The sequence below is a fragment of the Xenopus laevis genome, chromosome 6L, assembly GCF_017654675.1.
Source record: "Xenopus laevis strain J_2021 chromosome 6L, Xenopus_laevis_v10.1, whole genome shotgun sequence".
Lineage (NCBI taxonomy): Eukaryota > Metazoa > Chordata > Amphibia > Anura > Pipidae > Xenopus > Xenopus laevis.
In genome coordinates this window covers 80,445,038-80,456,076 of record NC_054381.1, presented here as the reverse complement: position 1 = coordinate 80,456,076, position 11,039 = coordinate 80,445,038, and the positions used below count along the sequence as shown (strand labels likewise).

Here is an 11,039-nt window from a genome sequence, read left to right as displayed (position 1 = left end):
CAACAAATGTTCCTTGGACATTATTACATTAACTATTGAATACATACAGAAGGAACTACTCACTGTGGCGGAACAAGTGAGTACCTTGGAGACGCAACTTGCGCAGACTGCGAACCAGGAAGAGCTGACAAATACTAAAGCTCGCTTGGAGGAATCAATATCAAGGTTCCGTTTGGAGACAGAAACGCGCAAGAGGGAGTTTTTGCGGGACGCTGAAGACTACACAAGTGGACGCATATACCGGTGGACACCGGGACGCCCACACGTGACTACACCCTACTTCTGGGGACGCAGGCCACAGACGCAAGCGCCACGTGGTACACGCCGCGAGGGATTACAGACGGCCATTAGGAGCAGCTCGGGTGAGACGGCTTTTGTCCTATCTGGAGTTATTTTATCCAACGTTTCGGTTCTATACTAGAACCTTCCTCAGGGAACAAACACCAAACAGTGCACAAAATGGCGCTTTAACTATTCAAAGTTTGGCGCCAAAACTGGTTGCTAGGGACTTATAGTAACCAATAAACATGGGAAAGTATACAATACAAACACCCCAGTGTGAAGGAACAGTTTAAAAGCAAACCGCATAGTGCATATCCGCCAGAGTTATAAGTAGGGCTAGTATTAATGCTCCTCACGAGAAGTTTGCGCAACCCAACCTTTTCCCATAGCGGTGGACCGGAACTGACAGCAGCTCCGTACAGTACAGAGAACAGACGCGCAAAGGCGTTGCTCAGCAACGCGTTCAGACGTTTCCAGGTCTGAGTTCCAAAGGACATGGAAGTTAGCACAGAGGGATTAAAAGAGGACCTGTCACTTTTCAAACATATGCATATACTGTTTGCAATTCGATTAAACAGACCAGCAGTTAAGAGAGAGATTTTAAAGTTGTACATAACCTTATTTATTCTTACTTCGAAAATAGCCTGACTGGAAAGCGCCATTTTGAATAAAGAGCAGTAAAATCTTCCGTCCTCGCTCCTCTGAGGCTGAAATCCCGCGCATGCGCACTGACCAGAAGATCCTTATCAGGAAGAAAGGAGCAGAGCAAGTAAAAGCATCTTGCGCCGTCTTCTACATTCCAAAGCATCGCTGCTCTACTTCCGCATTCCCCAAGAATTACAAGAATCCAAAGACACTGTTTATCTTGGCTGTCGGGGGAAGGTCCGCTTCTGCCAGACAACTGCTTTATTGTTCGCTTCTTCTGTGCATCGTTCAGGGTTAATATAATTGCTTTGGGGCCAATGTTAAGGTGGCCATACACGGATAGATCCGCTCGTTTGGCGATGTCGCCAAACGAGCGGATCTCCCTCCGATATGCCCACCTTGAGGTGGGCAATATCGGGCTGATCCGATCGTGGGCCCTAGGGCCCAACGATCGGATCCTAGCGTTCGCCAAACGGGCGGTCGGATCGCGGGACCGCATCAACGAACAGATGCGGCCGCGATCCGACGGGATTTTTAACCCCATCCGACCGAGATCTGGCCGACTTTCGGCCAGATCTCGATCGGGGAAGCCCGTCGGGGGCCCCCATACACGGGCCAATAAGCTGCCGACTTGGTCTGTCGGCAGCTTTTATCGGCCCGTGTATGGCCACCTTTACTGTGGAGCAGCAGCTGGGGTAACAATTACTATGGTGTAGCTAGGATAACATAGTTATTGTGAGGCACAATTGGGTGAACATATTACTGTGGTGCAAAATTAAAGTAAACAAATTGCTGTGGGACACAACAGGGGTTACCATATTACTGTGGGGCACACTGGAGGTTACATAATTACTGAGGGGCACAAAAAGGGTTTACACAATTTTGGGGCAGCATGGGGTTTGCACAAATACTGTGGGGCAGCATGGGGGGTAAAATAATTATTGTGGGGCACAACAGCGGTTAACAATTTTTTTGTAGTATTTGTAGAGCAATAGAAAGCAGATAATTTGTACTTGGGACTATAGGAGTGATTGAATATAATTTTTACGATTGCTAAGGGGAAGTACGTTTGCACAAAGGAACATCAGGAGCCAGTAAATATGTACTGCAGGGGGGACAATATATCAAATACAGGACAGCAGGGGGCAGCATAATGGTAGGTGTGGAGGGGGCAGAATATATGGACCACAAAAGTTGGATGCATAGAGGTACTCGGCAACTGCAGGAGGGGCAGCATGTGTGAACAGCTCCTGCCACGCATATAGGCACCATGGGACTGCAGTGGGTGATAGCATATAGGCACTTGGGGACTGCATAGAGGGACAGCGCTATATATAGACCACAGGATTGCACGAGAGGGGAACGTATATATAGGAACTCATCTAGGGGGGTAGGATGGCATATGGGGGCAGTATATAGGTATAGCACAAGTAGGAATGCCAGATACAGTATAGGCACTAGAGGACATCAGAGGGGATGTATATAGGCACCAGGGGGTAGTGGTATATATGGACCACTGGAATGCACAGAGCCCGGTGTAGGGGAATAGGATGGCATACAAGGGGACTATGCATGGAACGAATATAGGCACTAGTAAAATAAGGGGGTGGCGTATAGACACTACAGACCACATAGGGGGCAGCCGTATATATGGACTGCACGGGGGATGTGCATATGGGGGAAAGGACGGCATATGGTGGGATGCATGTAGGTACAATGGTAAAGTAGGGAGGTGCATATAGACACAAGATGTCATATAGGCATTAGTGGTTATCAGAGCTGTAGCATATAGGCACTAGGGAAAAGTAGGGAAAGTGTATATAGGCAACAGGGGCTCGGATGGGGGACAGTATATAGGGACCACATGGATGTACGGGGGGCTCATATAGGGTGATAGGATGCCATACCTGGCCACATAAAGGGATTAGGGGACCATGCAGGGGATGCATACAGGCACTAGGAAAAAAATAGGGGGTGGCATATAGACTCTAGGAAAACAATATGGGGTGGCATATAGGAACAAGGGGACCACACAGGGGGCAGCCATTTATATGGACCACAAGACTGCACAGGGGGATACATATGGGGAAAGGATGGCATATCAGGGTTGCATATAGGCTCTAGGGGACCACACGAGGGGCATTAAATATAGACCACAGGACTGTATGGGGGAGCATATAGGGGAATAGGATGACATACAAGGTCTGCATATAGGGATACTGGAAAAATAAGTATGCTATATATTGGCACTAGGGGACTGCACAGGGGGCAGTGGTATATATGAACCACAGGACTGCACGGGAGACTGGGAGGGGGGCAGTATATATGGACCACAGGGCTGTATAGAAAGGGGAATAGGTTGACATACAAGGGACAAATATAGTGGGATAGCACGGCATATGGGGGGTTCATATAGGCAGAAGGGAAAAGTAGGGGGTGGCATATAGGCACTAGGGGACTGCACGGGGCAGGGGTATATTTGGACTGCACAGGGGGATGCATATAGGTGCTAGGGAAAGGTAGGTGTATTGGCTTATAGCAGTGATCCCCAACCAGTAGCTTGTGAGCAACATGTTGCTCTCCAACCCCTTGGATGTTGCTTCCAGTGTCCTCAAAGCACCTGCTTATTTTTGCATTCCAGCCTTGGAACCAGTCCACATAAGGGCTACCAAATATCCAGTCACAGCCCTTATTTGGCACCCCATGGGACTTTTTCATGCTTGTGTTGCTCCCCAACTCCTTTTACATTTGAATGTGGCTCATGGGTAAAAAAGTTTGGGGACCCCTGGCTTATAGGAACAAGGGGACAGCAGTGGGAAAGCATATAGGCACTAGCAAAAAGTAGGAAAGCCGCATGTACACACTAGGAGCCAAACTGGGAGGGGGGCAGTATATAGAGACTAAAAGACTGTACAGGTGGTCCATATAGGGAGATAGAATGGCATACAAGGGAAACATAGAGTGGGATAGGATGGCATATGGGGAGTGTGTAGTTATATGGGAAAAGGACTGCACAGGGGTAGCTATGTACAGTATATTGACTACAGGACTGTCAGGGGGGTGCATATAGTTGCTAGGGATATGCTGGTAGGGTGGCATATAGGCACTAGGGGACATCAACATGAACACATACGTATAGCCAATAGGAGACCGCATGGGTGGGTGGTAAATATAGATCACAGGACTGTACGGGTGTTGCATATAGTGGGATAGGAAGGCATACAAGGGTTCATATAGGCACTATGTGACCAATCAATGGAGGGACATTACATATAGACCACAAGATTGTACAGGGGCGCATATAGGGGGATAGGATGGCATACAAGGGATGCATATAGGGGATTTGACAGCACATGGCGGTGCATGTATGCATAAGGAGACCACACAGTGGGTGGACACATAATGTCACGCGGAAGCATAAAATTAGGGGGAGTGGCTTATAGGCACAAGGGGGCAGCAATGGAAAGCATATAAGCACTTGGGAAAAATTTTGTGTGTGTACCATATTGTCTAAAGGGTTTTATTAATATTATAAAAACATTTACAAATAGATACAGAGACCATGGAATGTGTGGAACCTTCTACATCATCTGATATTCCACTCTCAAGAGAAGGAAAGGTACATTTAAAAACAAAATTATATATGAAAGTGTAAATTGTGATTATATTGGCCACGTCATTAATTGAAATATGTGAAATTATTTAGCTGCTCTGTTCTTGCTTATATCAAAGTATTGTAGACAATATAAGGGGTCATCTCTGACCCGAGCGGGTGCAAGTGCAAAATCACTAAAAGCGCAAGAGCCTGGGCCTATTTTGTATTCCAGTTCTGGACTGGGTACCAGTTCTCTGCATTTGTATCAGCTGCTTGCCAAGCTGAAATACTTCTGGGAAGCAAAACACTCAGTAACATTGTTTTTTTAGTTACCCTAAAATAAATCGGGGATTATTCGACAATTCGTATGGATTGCATTTATGCCTATTTGCAATATCTGCCCATTTTTTTCTTTTATTTTGGTCTTCGTATTTTACAGATGGCTTACATTGATGCTCAGCTAAGGGCTAAGCATGGGGATGGTAAAGATGAACCATGCTTCCCTCAAAATCCTAGGAGGTTAGCTTCAGATCAGAATTCTGAAAACTCTGCAGTGCAACCCTCCCCTAGAATTGGCAACACTGACTGGTGCATATGTGACAACTGTGTGGCAATGCCAACCGATCTTGAATCAAAGTGCTGCAAAGAAATCGACAATATTATTAATGTCACGGATGAGGAATTTTCATGCATTTTACAACATCCTTTTTTTTATGATTATTGCCAACACAGAGAAAGGATAGAAATAAACCTAAAAATGATCGGTCAGCAAAGGCATCCACCTAATGTCCGAGACCTTAACCGGTACCTTGTATTTTAAAAATATATTATATGATATTTGCCTTACGTAAGTCGTATCAATAGTATTAGGCTTTTGACTAAACACTACATTTCAAATTTAATGGGCATTAAGTCATCCTTCCAGAGGTTATTTTAAATTTCTTCACATTGCTCATGCTGAGTGGGATGTGAAGAGCAGTCACTTGCAAACAATAAGCCTTTTAACAATTTAAAGGTTGGTCAAGAATCTTTTTGTATGATTAAAGTCACAATTAATTGCTACTACATCATTTGAATTACAAACTTGTAATTATGGTCAAAGAGGTTTTTGAAATATTTACACATTGATCTAAATATTACACTCTTTAATAAACTTTATTAATAGTAAAATGTAAGATTTTTAAGACTGCTGGAAATCCATTGTGATTGTCCAGTTTAATAGCTATTAAGGGGTTGTTCACATTTGAGTTATGTTATGATGTAGAGAGTGATATTCTGAGACAATTTGCAATTGGTTTTCATTTTTTTATTATTTCAGTTATTTAGCTCTTTATTCACCAGCTCTCCATTTTGCAACTTTAGCAATCTGGTTGCTAGGGTCCAAAATACCATAGCAACCATGCATTGATTTACATAAGAGACTGGACTACGAATAGGAAAGGCCTGGTTAGAAAGATGAGTAATAAAAAGTAGCAATAACAATACATTTGTAGCCTTACAGAGCATTTGTTTTTTACATGGGGTCAGTGACCTCCATCTGAAAGCTGGAAAGAGTCAGAAGAAAAGGCAACCAATTAAAAAAAATAAAGAATGAAGACCAATTTAAAAGTTGCTTAGAATAGACCATTCTATAACATACTAAAAATTAAAGTGAAGGTGAACCATCCCTTTAAAGTCATTGTGCTCATTCCAACCATATTGGTGCGACTTTACTAAAGGTGTTTATCTTTCACATTCTACATCATTTTACAATTTCTGCTAATATCTTTAAAAATTCAAATTTCTACAAACAGTCATTAACAAAAAAATCAGTGTTTCACAGTTGATTTACATGTATCAAAAACTACCTATATAAATTACAGTAGGGGTACAAAGGAGAAAGAAAGAAAAGAATGGGTAAAATTGGGCATTTTTTTACATTCAGTAACAGTTTTAATATTGATTGTATATAATTGTAGTCTATTAATTACATACTAAAAGTGATACAATATATAACAAAAACAATTGAGGGTAGTTAGGGAAGATGTGTGTTTAAAGGGGCGGTTCACCTTTGATATAACTTTTATTATGTTATAAAATGGACAATTCTAAGCAACTTTTCAATAGTCTTCACTATTTATTTTTTAAAGTTTTTAAATTATTTGCCTTTTTCTTCTGACTGTTTCCAGTTTTCAAATGGAGGTCACTGACCCCTTCTAAAGAACAAGTGTTCTATAACACTACAAACGTATAGTTATTGCTACTTTTTATTACTAATCTTTCTATTCGGGCCTCTCCTATTCATATTCCAGTCTCTTATTCAAATCAGTGCATAGTTACTAGGGTAATTTGGATCCTAGCAACCAGATTGCTGAAATTGCAAACTGGAGAGGCTCTGAATAAAAAGCTAAAAAACTCAAAAACCACAAGTAATAGTAAATTAAAACCAATTGCAAATTATCTCAGAACATCACTCTTTACATCATGCTAAAAGTTAGCTCAAAGGTGAACAACCCCTTTAAGTTATATAGTAGATAATGCACCCCCTACCGTAATTTATATAGATATTAGAAGTCACAGAGGAGTTACAGTCTGGCCCATAGGGAATTAGCTGGTCTGTAGATTATATAGTGGATAATGTACCCCATTACTGTAATTTATAAAGATATTATTAGACACTGAGGAGTTATGTGAAAAGCACGAGGCTACACGAGTGCTTTTATACAGGTCACATAACTCCATGGTGACTAATAATATCTTTATAAATTACAGTCGGGGGTACATTATCTACTATGTACCCCCTACTGTACAGGTCACATAACTCCAAGTAGGGGGGTACAGTATGCATTATAATCTACAGTTTTCATGTCTAGTGTTTTACAGTGTCTGTGTGTGCAGAGTTTTACTGGCATTGCTTATGTGCTACAAAATTATACTTTTAAGGCTGATTACATTTTTTCCCTGTAGTTACTTTTTTGGGGATAAGTACCTGTTTTTGAATTCCATCAGCTATTTTCATTTTGCCTTGTTGCCTGCATTGAGTGACATCATCAGTTGCAAAATAAAAGAAAGCTGAGGGGGGAAGGTGAATAAAGGAAGGTGACAGAATCCAGGAACAGAGTGATGAATAAAGGCGGAGCGAAACCGGAGATTGACTGTGTGAGGGCTGAGGGAGACAGGAATGGCATCATGGAGGGAGGAGCTAAAGGAGCGGACACGGAGGAGCAGGAAGTGAAAGATAAAATGGTGGATGGAAGGGGAGTGAGGGTGAGACAGAGAGGAACTATGTGAAAGGGAGGGAGTATGGAACGCATATTAGGACATTGTATGGGGAAATCCATCTCCTGTATGCGATCTGCTATGCTAGAGGAATGCAACGTCGTCTGCTTTTCCACTCACCCCTCCTCAAAGCAGATGTCACACCTCACTCCTCCCTTCTCAGCTGTCAGGTCCTGCTCCTCATTCCTCCCTCCTCAGCCATCCCACCTGGGTCCTCGTTCCTCACTTCTCCCTCCTCAGTCATCCGTCCTGGGTCCTAGCTTCTCCTTTCTCAGCTGTAACTTGAATTTGACTGCTGCAATTTAAAAACCTAAAACACCTATTGGCTAAAACAAATGGCAAGAACAAATAACTATAATCAGGGCGCAGGGCTGAATATGCGCACCCTATTGAGTGAGGAGAAAGTGATAACAACCGAGGAGGGAGATGCTAGAACCCAGGACGGATGGATGAGGAGTGAGGTATGAGGACCTAGGACTCATGACTGACGAGGGAGGAGTAAGAAGCGGGGACCCAGGACGGATGGCTGAAGAGGGAGGAGTGAGGTGTGACATCAGCCTCAGAGGATTGGTGAGTAAAAAAGCATGCCATGTTGCATTCCTCTTGCTTAGGACAGTGTATGCAGGACAATGATTTCCCCTGATGATGTCCTAAAATGCGTTCCATAAGGGAGACCAAACAGTCATTATGCGATGGGAGCCAGACAGAGCAGAGGGGAGGGGCTAGGTAGAGGGGGATCTGACACTGATTTAAACAAGCCATAGCTGTAAGTAGGGATGTAGCGAACTGTTCTGCGGCGAACTTGTTCGCGCGAACATCGGCTGTTCGCGTCCGCCGCAAGTTCGCGAACGTCGCGCGACGTTCGCCAATAGGCGTTCGCGTCAAAATCGTTCGACCATTCGACCATTCGATCGCTAAAATCGAACGATTTTCGTTCGATTCGAACGAAAATCGTTCGATCGAACGATTAAAAATCCTACGATCGTTCGAATCGAACGATTTTCGGATGTTCGAAGTTCGCGAACAGTTCGCGAACTGTTCGCATTTTTTGCCGGTGTTCGCGAACGGCGTTCGCGAACACATACTCGGCGGTTCGCTACATCCCTAGCTGTAAGACAGGAGGAGTGCACCGTGTTAAGAAAGAGCTGACCCATGGAATTAGACAGAAGCGGAACGCAGTGGAGGAAGAGAGCAGCGGCAAGTGATCTCTCTAGCTTATAAACGACGCGTACTGATGTAGGAACGTGCCGTTTATTAGTATATAATTTACAGTTTGGTCCTATACGAAAATGACCAAACTGTAGATTATAATAAATAAAGTACCCCTTGTTGTAAAATATGAGAATATTAGAAGTAACCTTGGAGTTCCATGACCTGTATAAAAACACTCGGCCTTCGGCCACATGCTTATATCATGGAACTCCTCGGTGACTTATAATGTCCTTATATTTTACAATAGGGGGTACTTAATTCACTATATAAACTGTGCGCTCTTACGTCAGAGCTCGCCGTATATAAAGTGTTCAGACAGCAGTTATCACTGCCTCACTCTCCTGCCTGTCCGTCTGACATCTGACTTCCTTCTCACTCGCTCCTCCTTTTCTAGTCTTCAGGGGGAATGTGATAAAAGTTGGTAAAGGAAAAATATTCGCAATGTGAAAAGTTATGCCTCTGTGTGAACATATTTGCCTCTGTGCATATAGAAACACTGTAGATTATAATGAAGAATGCACCCCCTACAGAAATTTATAAAGATATTAGTCACCTCGGAGTTATGTGACCTGTATAAAAACTATATGGTCACGTAACTCCTCCGTGATTTCTAATATGTATATAAATTACAATAGGGGGTGCATTATCCACTATATTATATTCTTTAGTGATGCTGAAATTATTTTCACTTTACTAATGTGCTTTCAGTCTGGTAATTGCCCAGATTACACTGGGTCCTTATCTTGAATTTACTAGCACAAGCACAATTATTCACTTCTGCAGAGAAGGCCTGAGATAAAAAAAAAAGAAAACTAGACGCAAGCTTCTTCCCATAGGTTGTAGGACATTTTTAGGACTTCTCACCTATTGAACCTAACTTATCCACTTAGAATATCTTACTGTGCTATAGTATACTGCATAAAGAATTCCTATGTACTAATTACAGATTACTACGGAAAACAGCATACAAAGGTTTTTCAGCCTGGATTCATGGGTATCTAGGAAAAGGAGTTCGGAGACCTATTCCGTCCTGTGCTGTAAAGGTCATCAGGGACAAATTCCCAGATCCTGAGGAATTATATATGGGATTCCGACAACACCAGGATTACCCTGCTGAATATATGGCCCTTGATTAAATATTTTGAAATCAAATGTGTTTTGCAACCTTATATTACTTGTTGACCAGTTATATTACAATATAAAAAATAACATACATATGTAAGAGTTAGAATCTTTTATTAATTTATATTTCAGCCTCCATCATCCACAAAAGAGCCGACCTGTCACCCACCATTTTTTTATTCATTAAAACTCACTGTACTTACTTTTAAAAAATACACATTTCATAAAATATGAACATCAATACCAAAAAATAATAGGAGTATTTGTTTATTTTTAACATTAAATAAAAAAATAACATTAAACATTAACACCAAAACAGCATCTGTAAAAATAAAATTAAAAAATCCAGCATCTTGGTCCGGTTCATCAACAAAGGGGAAAAAAGTAAAGAACATCATATTATATATTTTATCTTAAATGGTGGTTCAACTTTAAGTTAACTTTTAGAATGTTAAAGAATGGTCAATTGTAAGATACTTTCCAATTGGTCTTCATTATTTATTTGTTCTAGTTATTTAATTATTTGCTGCCTTCTTCTGACTCTTTCCAGCATTCAAATGGGGGTCACTGATCCCATTTAAAAAACAAATGCTCTGTAAAGCTAACATTTTACTGTTATTCCTACTTCTTATTACTCTTCCTCATATTCAAACCCTCTCCTATTTGTATTCCAGTCTCTCATTAAAATCAATGCATGGTTGCTAGGGTAATTTAGAACCTAGCAACCAGATTGCTTAAAGGACCAGTAATTTTTTTTTTAAATTCGTTTTTACTTAAAGAAAAAACCCCCCACCAAGGCAGTTTTAACTTTAATTGCGCAAAGTCTTTATTAAGAAATTACTTACTGATTCTCTGCTTGCGCTCCTCTTCAGAAACGGTGACAGGGCGACGATCCATTGTGCGGCGCACGATTTATCCTCCTTGC

The 11,039-nt window shown here is 41.9% G+C and overlaps 1 protein-coding gene across 1 annotated transcript; it reads left to right on the top strand.

Annotated features, from left to right (window-relative positions):
- Positions 1–648: 648 nt before the first annotated feature.
- LOC121394673 lies at positions 649–10,209 on the top strand. The gene is made up of 4 exons (XM_041566236.1): positions 649–1,220; positions 4,479–4,546; positions 4,962–5,326; positions 9,939–10,209. Exons 1-4 carry the CDS (start codon positions 1,004–1,006, stop codon positions 10,126–10,128), a joined length of 840 nt encoding a protein of 279 aa, XP_041422170.1. The 5' UTR covers positions 649–1,003; the 3' UTR covers positions 10,129–10,209.
- The last annotated feature ends 830 nt before the right edge of the window (positions 10,210–11,039 follow it).